Here is a 20,785-nt window from a genome sequence, read left to right on the forward strand (position 1 = left end):
GCAACATATACACCACACATTACACCCCACACCAACACACCCTGCACCTTACACCAACATCTACATTACACACTACACCTCACACAAACATATACACCACACATTACACCCCACACCTTACAGCAACATCTACACTACACATTACACCCCACACCAACACACCCTACACCTTACACCAACATCTACATTACACCCTACACCTTATTGCAACATATACACTACACCCTACACCAACATATATGCTACACACTACACCCTACAGCAACAAAACACAACATACACTCCACACATCAATATATATTCCAGTACTATTACTTAGTGCCATTACAGTGCTTTGCTGACTGACACGATTGTCAGTTGTGAACTGTAAAATCTGACTGTTCTGCTTCTGAATCCTGTCCCCTTCACAGAACACCATTCAAAAACCTCACATCACTCTCAACCCTGACCAGTGAGCGAGTGATCGAGTAGGTTATAGAGTGGCCTGCAGTGTGATATCGGACAAACTGTTACACCCCAGCAGAGACAGAGACACACAGGAAACAGGAGGATGCTGTGGTTACACTGAGAAAATAGCCTGGCACGCACACACACACACACTGAGAGGATATTAGCTCACTTCACGAAAGCATGCACACACTTACATACACGCTAGACTGCGCACACTCACACACACGCAAGATCTCTCTTGTACACACACACACACACACACACACACACACACACTCACACACACACACACTCACTTGAGCTGCTGTTGGGCAGGTTGCTCCTGTAGTAGCCCTCCTCTGATGAGGAGTATCCTGAGGAGAAGTCTGGTGCCTCCACGCGAGGAGGAGTCACCGTGCTGCTCATAGGCCGCATAGCAACACCCCTCCTCTGGCTCAGGACCAAGCCCGTCCCTGGAAACACAATACTAGGCCATTTAATTGGGGTTAGCGTAGTAACTGTATGAGTTAGCACTGTACCTGTATACACAGTACTGTAGCTAAAGGAGAAGCACTGTAGCTTTGTAGCTATGTAAGTTAGCGGCGCTATATATTAGCAATAGTTAGTAATGACTTACATAAGTTAATATTGTAGCTACATGAATAAGCACTACAGCTATTTGACTTATTTATTGTAGCTATATGGATTTAGCTATGTGAGTTAGTACTGCTGCCATAAGAGTCAGTGCTGTATATATTTGAGTTAGTATTGTAGCTAATACCAATAAAGTGAGAGATTAATATGCAGAACAATGTTGAAGTGAAAAAAAAAAACATCTAAAAGACTGAAATGTGATATTATCGTAACATATGACCGTTTTACAGGAGAAGAAAAAAAAAAAAAACATACTTTACTTATAATGTAAGCCAAAGGAACCAGGCTTTCTTCCACGCACTTTTGGGTCATTTCTTTTAGTGCATTCATTATGAAATTTACATGCAATATTAAGGGTGATGTGTATTTTCAAATTATGTCAAAAACTGAAAAACATTAAAAATGGAGATACGAGGTTTTCTTCTAACAACAGCGATATGCTACTTAGTACTGTGCAAAAGTCAGAGACAACCCTTTATTTATTTAACTACCAGGTAAAATGGCCATTTAGTAGGAGAAAATGTGTAGGAAATTAGATATTTTATTCCCTTGCATAAGGAAGGGCCAAAGGATAATAATGGAAAAACAATGAACACCAACATCACTTAATGTGTTTTCTGCCACTTCCATGTCCACAGGTGTATAAAGCCGAGCCCCTAGGCCTGCAGACTGCTTCTACAGACATTAGTGAAAGAATGGGTCGCTCTCAGGAGCTCAGTGAATTCCAGCGTGGTACCGTGATCGGACGCCACCTGTGCGGCAAGTCCAGTCATGAAATTTCCTCACTACTAAATATTCCACAGTCCACTGTCAGTGGGATTATAACAAAGTGGAAGCGACTGGGAACGAAAGCAACTCAGACACGAAGTGGTCGGCCACGTAAAATGACAGAGTGGGTCAGCGGATGCTGAGGGGCATAGTGCGCAGAGGTCACCGACTTTCTGCAGAGTCAATCACTACAGACCTCCAGACTTCATGTGGCCTTCAGATCAGCTCAAGAACAGCGTAGAGAGCTTCAAGGAATGGGTTTCCATGGCTGAGCATCTGCATCCAAGCCTTACATCACCAAGCGCAATGCAAAGCATGGAATGCAGTGGTGTAAATTGCGGCCACTGGACTCAGCAGTGGAGACGTGTTCTCTGGAGTGACGAATCACACTTCTCCGTCTGGGAATCCGATGACGAGTCTGGGTTTGGTGGTCATCAGGAGACGGTACTTGTCCGACTGTGTCTGAATGGGCCAAGTGTAAAGTTTGGTGGAGGGGGGATCATGGTGTGGGGTTTTTCAGGAGTTGGGCTCGGCCCCTTAGTTCCAGTGAAAGGAACTCTTAATGCTTCAGCGTCAAGAGATTTTGGACAATTTCACGCTCCCAACTCTGTGGGAACAGTTTGGGGATGGCCCCTTCCTGTTCCAACATGACTGCGCACCAGTGCACAAAGCAGGTCCATAAAGACACGGATGAGCCAGTTTGGTGTGGAAGAACTTGACTGGCCTGCACAGAGTCCTGACCTCAACCCCATAGAACACCTTTGGGATGAATTAGAGCGGAGACTGTGAGCCAGGCCTTCTCGTCCAACATCAGTCTGATCTCACACATGTGCTTCTGGAAGAACGGTCAAAAATTCCCATAAACACTCCTAACCCTTGTGGAAAGCCTTCCCAGAAGAGATGAAGCTGTTATAGCTGCAAAGGGTGGGCCAACATCATATTAAACCCTATGGATTAAGAATGGGATGCCACTCAAGTTCATATGCGTGTGAAGGCAGATGAGCGAATACTTTTGGCAATATAGTGTATGATGGAGTTTGAATCCCAATAAAAATGTATATACATACGTATCTTCACGCTGCAAAATGACTGTAAATGAAATGAATGAAGGGCAGTTGCTGTCTTTTACATAATACACACATGACTAGCGTGTTGAACAATAACATGAAATACAGGCCTACTGTAATATATATACCAATAAATCAATGTCAATGTATTTTCAACAGATTCTCTTTTGCACAGGGTGACAGAAGTTAATGTGGTCATTATCTTCATTATCGATTACAGATTGTTATCAGTGAAAACAAAAAGATGACCAAGACGCCATCTGCACTGACCTGTGACATCATCTGCTTTGACAGGTGGGATACTGTATGGGCTCTGTAACTCACTAACACTACTGGCGCGGCTCGAGGCGCGCGAAGACCCGCCCGGCCTGCGGCTTCCTGTCTTCTTCTTGAAGACTCTGGACGGAGAGAGAGAGAGAGAGAGAGAGAGAGAGAGAGAGAGAGAGAGAGAGAGAGAGAGAGAGAGAGAGAGAGAGAGAGAGGACGTGAGTTTAGGTTCCATATGTTAAGGCTACCTGTGGCCTGTGCTTGTGAAAAGCAGCAAAACTAAAATGTTCTGACAAAATGATGCCCTGTGTTAAAGCCTGTCATTTTGAGCTACAGTATGTAATAAACAATAGCTAAAAATAAATGATATAATGACAGATGTGTTGAATAAAGTTATAGCTCATCAGACTGCACCATCATTTAACCCGTTTAGCTCACAATACGAGCCGTGAGACAAGCAGACGGCATCACATGCTTACAAAAGCTAATTAAGCAGTTAGCTAGCTAATGTATGTAAAGCTGTGACACATTCAGCAGTTTATTAAGTACCTAACTTGTGCACTAAAACTAAAAGCAGGCATTTTATGTACATAGCACAACAGTTTAGTCTCTCTGCAGCCTGTTTGCCACAGAAAATTGAAAAAAAGAATCAAAGTATTAAAGTTTATTCCGCTTAAATCCTGTTCAAACAGAGTAAAGTCGGCATTTACCGACTTTTTCGCCTCCGTTTTGCTAGCCTACGTTTCTCCACCTATACTGGGGAAGTAGGTGTGTTTGTGCATGTTTAAAAACAGGATAAAACAGCAATGAATTCCTAGTGGGAAAATACAGAGGAGGAACTTTTAAAGCGACTTTGTGTCCGACCTATACAGCATCAGTAACACGTCTTTGTGTAAGCAGAGCCTCCTTCACTGCCAGCTTAAGACATTTAGGCCACGTTCAGATTAGCAGGTTGAAGTGGCACAAATCTGAGAAGGGGTTGTGGTCATTCCAATCATTTCAGGATGCCAGTTCGTTCACATTGACAGATTTGAATCACTTACCTAAACCAGTGTGAACCATCATGTCAGAGATCGGGTTTGAGCAAAAAATCGGATTTGAGCAATAAGGCTTGTAATGTGAACATAGCTTTATTTGTGGCACATGGTATCAGATGTTGGTTTCGGTGCAATTTCATGAGTACATGGAAATAAACACAGTATCGTGCCAAACTTGCCAGTAGGCGGGGTATAAAGACTGAAATGACATCTCCTTGTCCCCAAAAAAAGGGCTGGAATTTCAACAAGGTGTTTCAGGCAGCTGAGAAAAGTGGCTTCTGTGGGAGAAACTGTCTCCTTCTGGCCTGAACTTTGAGTTTTGTAACTTTCTAGAGTTTACATGTACAAAAAGCTACACAACCCACTAAAGGAAAGGGTAAAACCTGGGAAAGGCATGACAGGTCTTGAAAATTTGACCACTTAAAGCCACACAGTGAGTGCATTTACATGCACTTAATAATCTGACAACTGCAGAAAATCAGACTTTGCTTGTAACCCTTACAATGTGTTCATATGCACTTGAGTAATCAGATAATGAGGAAACTCCGGGTCTACATGAGTCAGATTGTAAACAGCCAGCAAACTCATAGAAGAAGCTTTTTAAAACATTGTGCCACTTTGCCTGAAAATATGAACATACATCATCTAGAAGATAAAGAAAATTTAAAACCTCCATTCTTCAAGCATGTATTTGGTTTCAGAGTCGCACCAAAGGCGTCTTGCGGCTACACTGACGCAGTTCTTTCCTGCGCTTGCGCAGATTGAGAAATCCGAAAGAAATCAGAGTAAGGGTACACATGCACTGAGAAATCTGATTACTGAGCTAAAATCCAGCTCAGACTTCTTAAGCAAACTTTTAGGCCTTACCACAATCTAAGAATAACCAGAAACTCTAGAAAGCAGATTATGATCGTATTACTGAATGCATGTTAACGCACTCAGTGTTGATAATATAGGCAATATTGCGCAACTTTTAAACTGTAGTTTTGATATAAAACCGGTTAATCTGTCAATCCTACCTGACTGGGCTCTCCCTGTAAGAGATCTGTCCTGTGGATCCAGTAGAGCTGTTGCTGGCAGCGTCGTCATCGTGAGGGTAGTAGCCACTCGTCACTAATCTCGAGCTACGTCTTGACAACGCTGCAGGGAGATCAAAATCAAATGCATCAAAGTCAAAATCATTGGCTGAAACAAAAACGAAATTCAGAACACACTCAGCCGCAAATCGTAAAACCCAAAAAAGCAGACAGTGAAAAAAAAAAAACGGTTTACATTAAATAAACTAAAAGTTGGCTACTGGGGTCCCTTTTTCACCCCAAGGCCAACCAGTTTGTAACAAGCGCACAGCGACCCACAGGAAAACAACAAGACTAGGCAAGACTGGTTTTGCCACAAGATCTGTCTTTTGAAACTTTAAGTGGACTTAAAGCACATACTGTCAGAGAACTTGTAGAGAGGAGAATTTCCACTCTGCAACGTCTTCCAGATTTCTCTAGCGGACACTAGAGGGCGCTCCTGAGTGAGTCCAAAATGAGTGGGTTGATATGGAGCGTTTGAGCAAAATCATACTTCATAAATGCTTCAACATTTTAAAATAATGCAACAATGTCCTGAGCACTGAATATCATAAAACATTTTAACACACGGTTATGTTTTTAAGAGCTTTTAAACTCGAGTTATAGGAGTTTAAATATGTCCTCATGTATGTCCATGATGTCCAGAACAGCCAATGAGCTGCTCCAGTCGCCAATCAATCATCACATTCTAGCAGTAACGCCCACCTCCTGCAGCTCAAAACCCGTTTATTGTAGAAAAAGGAAATGTATCGGTAAGATTTGTTTTTTTAGTGAAACACATTCTTCTACTTTCTAAAACTAAAGGAAAGTTCTGGCCGAGTGATAAGAAACTATTTTAACTTTTTAGCTCCATTTAGCCCCGTTCATTGAGGACTCACTCACAGACGCCCTCTGCTGTTTAGCAGTCCTGCTTTTGATATAACGGAGGGAATAGGAAGTGGCCAGGCTCCTCATAAACTGGCTCTGGCTCAGTGCTCAATTCCTACTGGTAATCTCCACATCGCTTCGTTCCTTATGTGCGTAAAGTTAAACTCCGCTCAGATTTGACGTGTTGATGACTCTGGCAACTATGCATCGCCAACGTTCACGCAGCTAGAAATTGCCAACTTTCATTTTCAAAAAAAACAAAAAAAAAATTAACTTTGGCTGCCTTGTTGTGCCGCGCTGCTGCCAGTATGAATGCAAGATTACTATAATAAAGCCTGTAGCAGTTTGTGCATTTTTACAATACAGCCAATTTTGCACAGTACTGTATTAATATTGTAATATTATAGGGTTAATATTGTATTGTATTTGCTAATACTATACGAGTTAGTATTGTAGATATAGGAATTGCAGCTATATGAGTAAATACTGTAGACTGTGGCCTGTAGTTAATAAACTGTAGATTATTTGAGGAAATCTTCTAAAAAATCTGCTATTCTTCTACACACAGAATACATTTTTTATATTCATAAAATATAAAATCATATACACGCATTTTCATATTTACTGAATGAATTCACTGCAGGCTTCCGTCAGCCGCTGCAGTGAAGCTGAAGTCTGGAAAGTGGGCACAAAGACTTTAACCACTGTTTATTTTCAAAAGAGAGAACCAACCCAAACCACAGCAGAAGCTCACGCACACATGCACGCACACACACACACACACACACACACACACACACACACACACACACACACACACACACACAGAGCAGTCTCTTCCGTTTATTGCATTAATTCATTAGCATGAAGCCATACTGAGCCTCACCGCCCTCATCATGTGCTCACAGTTACAGGAGAGGAGGTAAACTACACACAGACACACAAAGACATACACAGAAGAAGAAAGAAAGAAAGAAAGAAAAAAAAAAAGAAAGAAAGAAACAAAGAAACAAAGAGGAAAAGAAAGAAAGAAAGAAAGAAAGAGGCAAAGAAAGAAAGGATAGAGAAAGAAAGAAAGAAACAGAGGAAAAGAAAGAAAGGCAAAGAAAGAAAGGATAGAGAAAGAAAGAAACAAAGAGGAAAAGAAAGAAAGAAAGAAAGAAAGAAAGAAAGAAAGAATGAGGCAAAGAAAGAAAGAAAGGATAAAGAAAGAAAGAAAGAAAGGAAGCAATTAAGGGAAAACAAAAGGAAGCAAAGAAAAAAGGAAGAAGAGACAAAAGAAAGGAAATAGGAGAAAAATGAATGAACTGAAATATGAACTGATAGAGAAGTGAGGGGGGTATGAGAGCAAGAGAGCAGAGTAGGGTCAGCCAATCAGCTTCAAGCATGTGATGACATCATCGGCTGTAGCAACTGGAAACTCTCGAGATTCCAGCAAAACGATTTTAACTGCCCGGCTGAATCGGACCCCGAACGCCTGTCTGGGTCTGTTCGCCAAGAGCTCCCAGCTGTTAGGAGGAGGAGGTCTGGGGTAACAGTTCCTCTAAACACTGCAACCTAAAACTAAACTAGGAATCAATGAAATAACTCAGCTTCCCCAGACCTCCCCTTTAGGCCTCTGACATATGCCTCCCTTAATCTGCACCGCTTTAATCTCTAATGCTGTAATCTCAGCTAATCCAGACCTGCACGCCGCTGTTTGCTAGCATCGGATTAGCCATGGGAAGAATGAGGAGGAGGAAAAGTTTAGCACAAGCTTCCCACTCGCCTCATTCCCAACAACAGAAAACCTTGTTTTCAGAATTAAAAGAGCAGGACTGTTAATGCTAACAGGCTTATTTTCATAGCTAGTATTTCACGAAGTCTTGCAATTAGCATAATCGCTGTCATTCCAGTGGTGGACAGTAACTGAGTAACTGAGTAAATGTAATTAGTTTCTGCACTTTAGTATTTTTGGTGTATCTGTACTGAAGTTTCTCCGTTACTGGGCGACTTTTTCCTTTCACTCCACTACATTTCAGAGTCTAATATCCGACTTTTTCCTCCTACATTCTGAGAAATCTGTCGTTCCTTTTGGTTTCTGTGTATAAAAACGTTACATGTCAAAACGAAAGAAGCGCAAAGCCAGAGCACCAATCAGGGCCCAGCGGTCACTTTGTTTAGAGCTGGTTTTGACCTGTTGGTCATACCGACCCAGTGCAGCACGCGGTTCAACGTCAGCGCAGCAGCGTAAAACTTTGGGAGAGTCTGTTCAACATAAATGATGAACTAACCTAACTTTGTGTAAATAGAGCACAATATAGAAATATGTCCACATATGCAGTCGAGACTGACGCGGCTTTTTTCTGAATTTCTACAAACACCATTTCATTTTATAGTAAATGAGTTTGGGCTGGTTTATGTTTATGAACAGACGCCTACAGATCAACATAGTAAAGGAGCTCATCTGTGATCCTGAGTTTAAAGCCAGTTTTTATTCAACTGAAACTTGGAACTAAGTTGTAAATAAATCTGAAACTGAAACTTTGCTTGTGTGTAAAAAGTGATTTCAGAGCCACTCGGTTCTCCCTGATGGAAACTGTTTACCTTCAGTGTTTTGTGCTTCTGATCATTTTAATAGACGTCAGCGTCACTAATTAATGACGTTCTATTAAAAGACTGGTTTACCAAGAGAGACGCTGGAGGACTTTCACCTGAAATGAGTTCATGAAGCCAGTCTGGTTATAAAAATGATAACAGGACATCAGAGCCAGAATTACTCTTTTAGTACTTTTACTTTATACTTAAGTACATTTGAAGGGAAATACTTTAGTACTTTTACTCAAGTGGAGGTCTAAAGGGAGGAACTTCTACTTTTACTGGAGGAATATTTTACCTTGGGGGTCTCGACTTTAACTCAAGTACATGGTTTGTGTTCTTCGTCCACCCCTGTGTCAAATCAACTTCTGGCCACATTAGCATTTCTAGCTAAACTATCAGCTTTAATGTGCTGAAAAGCGACAGATGGTCCTCAAAGTCCAAATTGTGTCTAATAGATTAAAAGGTAATGGTTTTTGAATATAAACTCTACAGCACCGGGCGGCACAAAGAAGCCAAAAACATTACAGACAGAAAAGGCTCATTGCTACGGAGACCCTGAGGGACATGTGGTGTATTTTTTTAGGTAAAAATCTGGGGACCACCATATACTATGTAGTGAGCACCAGATACTAAGTGGTGAGCACCCAATCAGATAAGCACTCAATACAATGTGGTGAGCACCCAATACTATCAGGTGAGCACCAAATACTACGTGGTGAGCACCCAATACTACCAGAAGAGCTCCCGATAATATCAGGCGAGGTCTTGATACCATCAGAAGAGCTTATTTCAGGTGAGCACCTGATGCTATCAGAAGAGCACCCGATACTGTCCGATACTAACAAAAGTATCGGGTGCTCACAACATTGTATTGGGTGCTCTTCTGATAGTATCGGGTGCTCAGCACATAGTATCGGGTGTTGACAGTGTTGACTTAAATTCTTCAAACATTGGAAAATTGGCCTATCAGGACTTTTTCTCCCTGGTACCTGGGTAAATACAGATAAACAAGCTCTCCAACTGGTTAGGACATCAGGAGCTGAGGAAAAGGCCCAACACGTTAGATCAACAATCAGCATAATTAGATTAGAGGTGACAGAGAATTCGAGGAAAAAACGTCACTCTAGGCCTTCTGGACGTTCTAGATACCTCACTGACTGAATATAAGGGACAGACTAATATAGAGTACAGAGGTTGCTACATGTTCATAACAACAGATGAAACATTTCAAAGAACGTTGCTTTGTCTGTATTATACTGTACAAAACGTGACTGACAGTGCAGCCCCTGCCTGGTTCAGAGAACCACCGTTGCAAAACAAAGATATTATTCAAATTCTGATACAAAAAGCCTTTTCTCTCTCTTTCTGTCTTAATCCTGAGCTGTGATCCACGGACTAAAGCAGCAGGAACACTGGATCTATGTGCTGCATTCCACTGCAGTAGGAGTGACATGTGTTTGTGGCCACTGAGCAGTTAAGGGCAAATCACAGTGAGGCTACACTGATCTAAACCCAGCAGTAATCAATCCCAACCCTGCAGAGCGGAGCTCAGCGTTCCCATCAATATGTTAGTCGTGATATCAGCATTGCGAAGGTCTGTGACTCAAAAAAATATGAATTTATTCCAATCACACATCCAGTAACTCATTAATCTACAACAAAGTGAAAAAGAACCGGAATACTATGTGGTGAGCACCCGATACTTTTAGGTGAGCACCAGACATTATGTGGTGAGCACCCAAAACTACCATGTGAGCATGCAAAACTATCAGGTGAGCACCAGACACCATGTGGTGAGCACCCAAAACTCCCAGGTGAGCATCCAAAACTATCAGGTGAGTACCAGATACAGTACAATGTGGTGAGCACTTGATACTATAAGCAGAGCACCAGATGCTATCAGGTGAGCACCCAATACCATCAGTGAAGCCCCAAATAGTACATAGCGAGCACGCAATACTATCAGGTGAGTACCCGATACTATCAGGTGAGCACCAAATACTACATAGCGAACACCCGATACTATCAGGTGAACATCCAACACTATCAGGTGAGCACCAGATACTATGCGGTGAGCACTCAATACTACATAGCGAGCACCCAATACTATGTGGTGAATCGATGTTCAAGGCACTATTCTGGATGATGGACCACCAGAAACAGCGAAATCCCTTTAAGTGTTTAAGTTTATTAAAATATTTAGTAGGAAGAGCTTCTTAAAATCTGTTGTCCTTTTAGCTGCAGAATACTCTGATTATTAAAGCCATATACTGACATCTACCTGCTACCTGAGGAAAACGTCGTTTGTGGCAGCACTGATTAGCACAGGGGTGTCCAATGTCCAGCCCCTGGACCACATGTGGCCCGCAGACAAGCTTTAATTGGCCCGTGGCTTCATATTATATGTTTATATCAGGTTCGCCTAAAGCTGTTGCTCTGTTCATTTTACATGTAATTTAATGTATCAACCAAAATATCCCACAAACTAAATTTAAGTAAATAAAAAAAAATGAATATGAATGTACACTATATTTCCAAAAGTATTCGCTCTTCTGCCTTCACAAGCATATGAACTTGGGTGACATCCCATTGTTAATCCATAGGGTTTAATATGATGCCGGCCCACCCTTTGCAGCTATAACAGCTTCAGCTCTTCTGGGAAGGCTTTCCACAAGGTTAGGAGTGTGTTAGGAGTGGGAATTTTTGACCGTTCTTCCAGAAGTACCTGTGTGAGGTAAGACACTGATGTTGGACAAGAAGGCCTGGCTCCCGTCTCCACTCTATTTCATCCCAAAGGTGTTCTACCAGATTAAGGTCAGGACTCTGTGCAGGCCAGTCAAGTTCTTCCACACCAAACTCGCTCATCCATGTCTTAATGGACAACAGTCATGTTGGAACAGGAAGGGGCCGTCCCCAAACTGTTCCCACAAAGTAGGGAGCATGAAATCGTCTAACATCTCTTGGTGCTGAAGCATTAAGAGTTCCTTTCACTGGAACTAAGAGGACTACCCCAACTCCTGATAAACAGCCCCACACCATGATCCCCCCTCCACCAAACTTTACACTTGGCACAATGCAGTCAGACAAGTACCGTCTCCTGATGACCACCAAACCCAGACTCATCCATCGGATTCATAGATGGAGAAGTGTGATTCGTCACTCCAGAGAACACGTCTCCACTGCTCACTTTACACCACTGCATTCAACGCTTTGCACTGCACTTGATGATGTAAGGCTTGGATGCAGCTGCTCGGCCTTGGACACCCATTCCATGAAGCTCTCTATGCTGTTCTTGAGCTGATCTGAAGGCCACATGAAGTTTGGAGGTCTGTAGTGACTGACTGCAGAAAGTTGGTGACCTCTGCGCACTATGCCCCTCAGCATCCGCTGACCCCGCTCTGTCATTTTATGTGGCCGACCACTTTGTGGCTGAGTTGCTTCCACTTTGTTATAATCCCACTGACAGTTGACTGTGGAATATTTAGTAGTGAGGAAATTTCACGACTGGACTGCACAGGTGACGTCCGATCACGGTACCACGCTGGAATTCACTGAGCTCCTGAGAGCGACCCACTCTTTCACTAATGTCTGTAGAAGCAGTCTGCAGGCCTAGGGGCTCAGCTTTATACAGCTTTTCAGCTTCTTTTATTATAAGGGTTTAAAATGACATCACCGTCTATTAGACTGGAGAGAAGAGCTACAGCCTCACACGACGCCCAGCTTCTGAATGGAGCTTATGGAATATGAACGTTATGAAGAGCATGACGAAGGGTGTTTTGGAGCCACCGGTGGTCTCGAGGAGCTGAAAAGGTTAAATGAGTTTAGAGGGGCTCAATTCTCAGAACGGATCACCAGCGAGACGCTCAGGTCGATTAGATTAACTTAATATGAGCTACACAGCTAATCTGATCACTGAGCTCTGCAGAAAATACACACATAATCAGAATCAGGCCTTTCTGCCTTATTACGCTTAGTCTGGATCCTTCACTCCCTCCTTCACTCCCTCCTTCACTCCCTCCTTCATTCTCTCCTTCACTCCCTCCTTCATTCTCTCCTTCATTCTCTCCTTCATTCTCTCCTTCATTCTCTCCTTCACTCCCTCCTTCATTCTCTCCTTCATTCTCTCCTTCACTCCCTCCTTCATTCTCTCCTTCATTCTCTCCTTCATTCTCTCCTTCACTCCCTCCTTCACTCCCTCCTTCATTCTCTCCTTCACTCCCTCCTTCACTCCCTCCTTCACTCCCTCCTTCATTCTCTCCTTCACCACTCCTTCACCACTCCTTCATTCTATCCTTCACTCCCTCCTTCACCCTCTCTTCATTCTCTCCTTCACCCCTTTCATTCTCTCCTTCACCCCTCTTTCATTCTCTCCTTCACTCCCTCCTTCACCCCATCTTTCATTCTCTTTCATTCTCTCCTTCACCCCCTCTTCATTATCTCCTTCACCCCTCCTTCATTCTCTCCTTCATTCTCTCCTTCACCCCTCCTTCATTCTCTCCTTTACTCCCTCCTCCACCCCCTCCTTCATTCTCTCCTTCACTCCCTCTTTCATTCTCTCCTTCACTCCCTCCTTGACTCCCTCATTCATTCTCTCCTTCATTCTCTTTTCGCTCCCTCCTTCGCTCCCTCCTTCACTCCCTCTTTCATTCTCTCCTTCACTCCCTCCTTCATTCTCTCCTTCACTCCCTCCTTCATTCTCTCCTTCACCCCTCCTTCATTCTCTCCTTCACTCCCTCCTTGACTCCCTCATTCATTCTCTCCTTCACCCCCTACTTCGCTCCCTCCTTCATTCTCTCCTTCACTCCCTCTTTCATTCTCTCCTTCACTCCCTCCTTCATCCTCTCCTTCATTCTCTCCTTCACTCCCTCCTTCATCCCCTCCTTCATTCTCTCCTTTCACTCCCTCCTTGACTCCCTCATTCATTCTCTCCTTCACTCCCTACTTCGCTCCCTTCTTCATTCTCTCCTTCTCTCCCTCCTTCGGTCCCTCCTTCATTCTCTCCTTCATTGTTTTTGCTCCCTCCTTCGCCCCCTCCTTGACTCCTTCCTTCATTCTCTCCTTCACTCCCTCCTTCATCTTCTCCTTTACTCCCTTTCATTCTCTCCTTCATTCTCTCCTTCATTCTCTCCTTCACTCCCTCCTTCATTTTCTCCTTCACTCCATCCTTCACTCCCTCCTTCATTCTCTCCTTCACTCCCTCCTTCATTCTCTCCTTCGCTCCCTACTTCGCTCCCTCCTTCATTCTCTCCTTCACTCCCTCCTTCATTCTCTCCTTCATTCTCTCCTTCACCCCCTCCTTCATTCTCTCCTTCACTCCCTCCTTCATTCTCTCCTTCGCTCCCTACTTCGCTCCCTCCTTCATTCTCTCCTTCACTCCCTCCTTCACCCCTCCTTCATTCTCTCCTTCACTCCCTCCTTCATTCTCTCCTTCACTCCTCCTTCATTCTCTCCTTCACTCCCTCCTTGACTCCCTCATTCATTCTCTCCTTCACCCCCTACTTCGCTCCCTCCTTCATTCTCTCCTTCACTCCCTCTTTCATTCTCTCCTTCACTCCCTCCTTCATCCTCTCCTTCATTCTCTCCTTCACTCCCTCCTTCATCCCCTCCTTCATTCTCTCCTTTCACTCCCTCCTTGACTCCCTCATTCATTCTCTCCTTCACTCCCTACTTCGCTCCCTTCTTCATTCTCTCCTTCTCTCCCTCCTTCGGTCCCTCCTTCATTCTCTCCTTCATTGTTTTTGCTCCCTCCTTCGCCCCCTCCTTGACTCCTTCCTTCATTCTCTCCTTCACTCCCTCCTTCATCTTCTCCTTTACTCCCTTTCATTCTCTCCTTCATTCTCTCCTTCACTCCCTCCTTCATTTTCTCCTTCACTCCGTCCTTCACTCCCTCCTTCATTCTCTCCTTCACTCCCTCCTTCATTCTCTCCTTCGCTCCCTACTTCGCTCCCTCCTTCATTCTCTCCTTCACTCCCTCCTTCATTCTCTCCTTCATTCTCTCCTTCACCCCCTCCTTCATTCTCTCCTTCACTCCCTCCTTCATTCTCTCCTTCGCTCCCTACTTCGCTCCCTCCTTCATTCTCTCCTTCACTCCCTCCTTCACCCCTCCTTCATTCTCTCCTTCACTCCCTCCTTCATTCTCTCCTTCACTCCCTCCTTCATTCTCTCCTTCACCCCCTCCTTTACTCCCTTTCATTCTCTCCTTCATTCTCTCCTTCATTCTCTCCTTCACTCCCTCCTTCATTTTCTCCTTCACTCCGTCCTTCACTCCCTCCTTCATTCTCTCCTTCACTCCCTCCTTCATTCTCTCCTTCGCTCCCTACTTCGCTCCCTCCTTCATTCTCTCCTTCACTCCCTCCTTCATTCTCTCCTTCATTCTCTCCTTCACCCCCTCCTTCATTCTCTCCTTCACTCCCTCCTTCATTCTCTCCTTCGCTCCCTACTTCGCTCCCTCCTTCATTCTCTCCTTCACTCCCTCCTTCACCCCTCCTTCATTCTCTCCTTTACTCCCTCCTTCATTCTCTCCTTCACTCCCTCCTTCATTCTCTCCTTCACCCCCTCCTTCATTCTCTCCTTCACTCCCTCCTTGACTCCCTCATTCATTCTCTCCTTCACTCACTCCTTCGCTCCCTCCTTCATTCTCTTTTCGCTCCCTACTTCGCTCCCTCCTTCTTCTCTCCTTCACTCCCTCCTTCGGTCCCTCCTTCATTCTCTCCTTCACTCCCTCCTTCATTGTTTTCGCTCCCTCCTTCATTCTCTCCTTCACTCCCTCCTTCATCTTCTCCTTTACTTCCTCTTTCATTCTCTCCTTCATTCTCTCCTTCACTCCCCCCTTCATTCTCTTTTCGCTCCCTCCTTCTTCTCTCCTTCACTCCCTCCTTCGGTCCCTCCTTCATTCTCTCCTTCACTCCCTCCTTCATTGTTTTCGCTCCCTCCTTCATTCTCTCCTTCACTCCCTCCTTCATCTTCTCCTTTACTCCCTCTTTCATTCTCTCCTGCACTCCCTCCTTCATTCTCTCCTTCACTCCCTCTTTCATTCTCTCCTTCACTCCCTCCTTCATTCTCTCCTTCACTCCCTCCTTTACCACTCCTTCATTCTCTCCTTCACTCCCTCCTTCACCCCTTCCTTCATTCTCTCCTTCACCCCTTCCTTCATTCTCTCCTTCACCCCCTCCTTCACCCCTTCCTTCATTCTCTCCTTCACCCCCTCCTTCATTCTCTCCTTCACCCCCTCCTTCAGCCCTCTTTCATTCTCTCCTTCACTCCCTCCTTGACTCCCTCCTTCATTCCCTCCTTCGCTCCCTCCCTCATTCTCTTTTCGCCCCCTCCTTCATTCTCTCCTTCACTCCCTCCTTCATTCTCTCCTTCACTCCCTCCTTGACTCCCTCCTTCATTTTTTTTGCTCCCTCCTTCACTCCCTCCTTCATTCTTTCCTTCACTCTCTCCTTCACTCCCTCATTCATGCCCTCTTTCACTCCCCCCTTCACCTCTCCTTCATTCCCTCCTTCACTCCCTCCTTCATCCCCTCCTTGACTCCCTCATACATTCTCTCCTTCACTCCCTCCTTCATTCTCTTTTTCGCTCCCTCCTCCATTCTCTCTTTCACTCCCTCCTTCATTGTTTTCGCTTCCTCTTTGACTCTCTCCTTCATTCTCTCCTTCACTCCCTCCTTCATTCTCTCCTTCACTCCCTCCTTCATTGTTTTCGCTCCCTCCTTCATTCTCTCCTTCACTCCCTCTTCATTCTCTCCTTCACTCCCTCCTTCATTGTTTTCACTCCCTCCTTCATTCTCTCCTTCACTCCCTCTTCATTCTTTTCGCTCCCTCCTTGACTGCCTCATTCATGCCCTCCTTCACTCCCCCCTTCACTCCCTCTTTCATCCCCTCCTTGACTCCCTCATACATTCTCTCCTTCACTCCATCCTTCGCTCCCTCCTTCATTCTCTTTTCGCTCCCTCCTTGACTCCCTCCTCCATTCTCTCCTTCACTCCCTCCTTCATTGTTTTCGCTCCCTCCTTGACTCCCTCCTTCATGCCCTCCTTCACGCCCTCCTTCATGCCCTCCTTCACCCCTCCTTCGCTCCCTCCTTCATTGTTTTCGCTCCCTCCTTGACTCCCTCCTTCATGCCCTCCTTCACGCCCTCCTTCACCCCTCCTTCATGCCCTCCTTCACCCCTCCTTGACTCCCTCCTCCATTCTCTCCTTCACTCCCTCCTTCATTGTTTTCGCTCCCTCCTTGACTCCCTCCTTCATTCTCTCCTTCATTCTTTTCACTCCCTCTTTTCATTGTTTTCACTCCCTCCTTCGCTCCCTCCTTCATTCTCTCCTTCACTCCCTCCTTCACTCTCTTTTCGCTCCCTCCTTCACTCCCTCCTCCATTCTCTCCTTCACTCCCTCCTTCACTGTTTTCGCTCCCTCCTTGACTCCCTCCTTCATTCTCTCCTTATTCTTTTCACTCCCTCTCTTTTCATTGTTTTCGCTCCCTCCTTCGCTCCCTCCTTCATTCTCTCCTTCACTCCCTCCTTCATTCTCTTTTCGCTCCCTCCTTCACTCCCTCCTTCATTCTTTTCGCTCCCTCCTTGACTCCCTCCTTCATTCTCTCCTTCGCTCCCTCCTTCAGTCCCTCCTTCATTCTCTCCTTCGCTCCCCCCTTCACTCCCCGTGATCGTCTCTGACTTTACATCTACAAGGTGGACTGACAAGGTAGGAGTGCCTAATAGAGTGGACAGTGAGTGGACACAGTGTTTAAACACTCCAGCAGCACTGCTGTGTCTGATCCACTCAGACCAGCACAACACACACTAACACACCACCACCCACCCATGATCCACCACCCAAATAGTACCTGCTCTGTGAGGGTCCATGGGAGTCCTGACCACTGAAGAACAGGGTAAAAGGGGGTAACAAAGCATCAGAGAAACAGATGGACTACAGTCTGTAACTGTAGAACTACAAAGTGCATACATGTATGTAGAGAGAGAGAGAGAGAGAGAGAGAGAGAGAGAGAGAGAGAGAGAGAGAGAGACAGACAGAAGAAAGAGCGAGAGAGAGAGAGAGAGAGAGAGAGAGAGAGAGAGAGAGAGAGAGAGACAGAAGAAAGAGCGAGAGAGAGAGAGAGAGAGAGAGAGAGAGAGAGAGACAGAAGAAAGAGCGAGAGAGAGAGAGAGAGAGAGAGAGAGAGAGAGAGAGAGAGAGAGAGAGAGAGAGAGACAGACAGAAGAAAGAGCGAGAGAGAGAGAGCGAGAGAGAGAGAGAGAAAGACAGAAGAAAGAGCGAGAGAGAGAGAGAGAGAGAGAGAGAGACAGACAGAAGAAAGAGCGAGAGACATTGAGAGAACTTTAAACTGATTCACGTTTAAGTAAACAGCTGAAAGTTAGACTTGAGCGGAATAACACACACACACACACACACACACACACACACACACTACTGATAAGTTCCAACTGTTTAGCCCAGACAAACCAAGCCCATAACTGGTGCTACTGTGCATGCCAAGGCTCTCACACACACACACACACACACACACACACACACACACACACACACACACACACACACACTCCTCTACCATTAAAGGCTTCTGAAAGACTCATACACACACCGAAAAGCAGCGAGGCTTCTATCTCGCCGCTTGTTGGAATTTTCCGTTCCACCTTAAATAGTGCAGCAGTTAGTGTGACGCCTCAGGCGCCCGAACGAATATTCGAATAAGACGCTGGCGAATAGGAAGCCGAGGCGAGTCAAACGCGCTGCTGAGGCTTCAGACAGACGGGCTGAGCGTGTTTTCCGTCCTATCTCACCTCCATGATCTCCTCCTTCTGTGTGAGGCATCCGGACTGCTGCCTGTCAGACACCGCGGCGGGGAAACTCCTCAGAATCCGCTACTCCGGACACAACCCGCGGAAAAACACTCCCAGCGCCGCACAGCCAAGCTCAGAGCTGCGGAAAAGCAACGGAACAGCCGCCCAAACAAAGTGACAGTTGACAGGAAGCGGCTCGTTCTCCTCTCCGAGCTCCTCCTGCTCCTCCTCCTCCTGCTGCTCCTCCTCTCCGTCGCCTCGCGTTTGTTTTCAAAATAAGCTGCACACCAGAGCGCGGCCGCCGACGCCGCGCCCCCTCTAGCGGCGGACTGAGCGAACTGCAACTACAGCCACAGCGGATACAGGACTTAGTGCTTTATTTTAAAGGGGAACTCCACCGACTTTTCGAAAATTCTGTATAATTCAGTCACTGGGTTGCAAGGAAAGTAGTTCAGAATGGTTTAATGTGAAGTGACTCACTGCAGAGAAACTTTCCAACTCAGGATTCTTTACAGTGGTGGTGATAGGAACCAGGGGTCTCAATATCTACAACACAAATGTGCCCAGTCATTTACTATCCAAACCCACTAGTGAAGTTCACGTGTCTTCCGATTGTTTCATTTGTTGATCTAGTGCTAACTCTTGAAATATACATTTTCTTTAAGGGCTCAGTTTGCCACACCATGTGCTACTCGTTCATGTATGAATGTTATTATTAATGTTACACCATGAATGCCAATTTTTTAATATGCATTTATGCCAAATGTTCACGTTGCACCTTTAGTAGAACAATGTCTCAGACACCAGGCAGTTTATTCATATGAATTTTTAAATAATAAATGACATCATTTGGATGCAGCAGCTAAAATTTAATACCTTACTGCTCCATTACATACTGAAGCCTTAAAAGAGCCTTCTTGAAAAAGTAGTTCCCTAAAACATATACATTTGGTAGTTTGATCCATGTTTCAAATGTTGAAAATAAATGTGGGGGTTGGTCACCATCAAGGTGATGCATGTGGCTAATTCCCAATTGCTTTGATATTATGTATGTAGAATAATTGCTACCCCTGTGTTTTTTGTTCTGCCAACATCACACTGGTGTCAGAAGTGGGACAGCACTCCTTAGAGGTCTGGGGAGGAACGGTGCTTCCTTCACGCGAGTGACGAGAAAGGCAGAACCAGCGAAAGACTGTAGTGATGGGAACAATGCTGAGAGGATTGTGGGTGTCCTCAGTGGTGAAAACAGCACGTTGTGGCTGGAGGCAGGAGCTGACATAATGGCGATTCCGGCGTTGTCTTTATCATACATGCAGTATATATGTGAATATATATATATATATATATATATATTTGATTTTATGGTATTGCTGACCTAGTAAGTTCTAGCTAAATTGAATCCTGTTGTATCACTGTATTAAATTAGCACTATTAGCACTCATTTAGCTGTGGTGCTCATCACTGAAATAGAGGAAAATAAACACAGAGGTATGATCTTATTATTGCATGGACATTTTACAGTTTCAGATTGCATGTATATGACAAAAAGCTGAGGAGAGACTAAATTTACTCCACATAAGAGTTTGGTTAAACTAGCTGATCTACAGTAGAATGAACATGTTGGTAGATAGCTAGCTAACAGGCTAACAGGCCACTCTAATGATACTCGTGTTCAGCTTTACATTCAGGTAATTATTGAGCGTTTACTGTGAAACTGTAACACACAGAGCTGGCGTAGTTAAAATATTTAAAATATTAAAATTATTAACAGGTTTACAGTTTAAGCAAACTTCTCAGAATCCACTCTTTGCCCTTGAGGGCTGCTTCTGATGTAGCCTCAAGCTAGTTTCCACTCAAAATGGAAAAGGATATCTTATACACAGCAATTAGTCTGGAGAGCAGTGTTGCTGTTTATTGACACTGCCGAATCCATCATGGCAGAAAATCTAAATTATGTCAGGTTATGATTTGACTCACAGATTTGTTAATCTATTAAAAACAAAACCTATGTGAAAAAATCCTTGATTAGTTCTAAACTAAGTCCTTAATTTAATCCTTGTTTGTGCAACCTACATTTATAGCATTTGGCTGACCCTCTTTTCCGGAGCGACTTACAATTTGATCATTTTACACAGGTAGGCGAAGGCAGTGTTAGGAGTCTTGCCCAAGGACTCTTATTGGTATAGTGTAGGGCATTGAACCCCAGCCTACAGGGCAGAGGTGTTACCCACTACACTACACCAAC

At 44.6% G+C, this 20,785-nt stretch overlaps 1 protein-coding gene across 1 annotated transcript in view; it reads right to left on the reverse strand.

The window, feature by feature from the left end:
* The window catches only part of si:dkey-92f12.2 (SUN domain-containing protein 2), a 34,026-nt gene extending 15,230 nt beyond the window's left edge, over positions 1 to 18,796 (reverse strand). Inside the window, exons 1-4 of the mRNA XM_017683503.2 lie at positions 18,541 to 18,796; positions 5,242 to 5,362; positions 3,189 to 3,316; positions 747 to 902 (exon numbers count right to left, since the gene is read on the reverse strand). Of these exons, the coding sequence (XP_017538992.2) occupies positions 747 to 902; positions 3,189 to 3,316; positions 5,242 to 5,362; positions 18,541 to 18,571 (436 nt within the window). The 5' untranslated portion in view covers positions 18,572 to 18,796. The remainder of the gene's footprint in view (positions 1 to 746; positions 903 to 3,188; positions 3,317 to 5,241; positions 5,363 to 18,540) is intronic.
* Positions 18,797 to 20,785: the final 1,989 nt, after the last annotated feature.

Source organism: Pygocentrus nattereri, chromosome 25, assembly GCF_015220715.1.
Source record: "Pygocentrus nattereri isolate fPygNat1 chromosome 25, fPygNat1.pri, whole genome shotgun sequence".
NCBI classification, from domain to species: domain Eukaryota; kingdom Metazoa; phylum Chordata; class Actinopteri; order Characiformes; family Serrasalmidae; genus Pygocentrus; species Pygocentrus nattereri.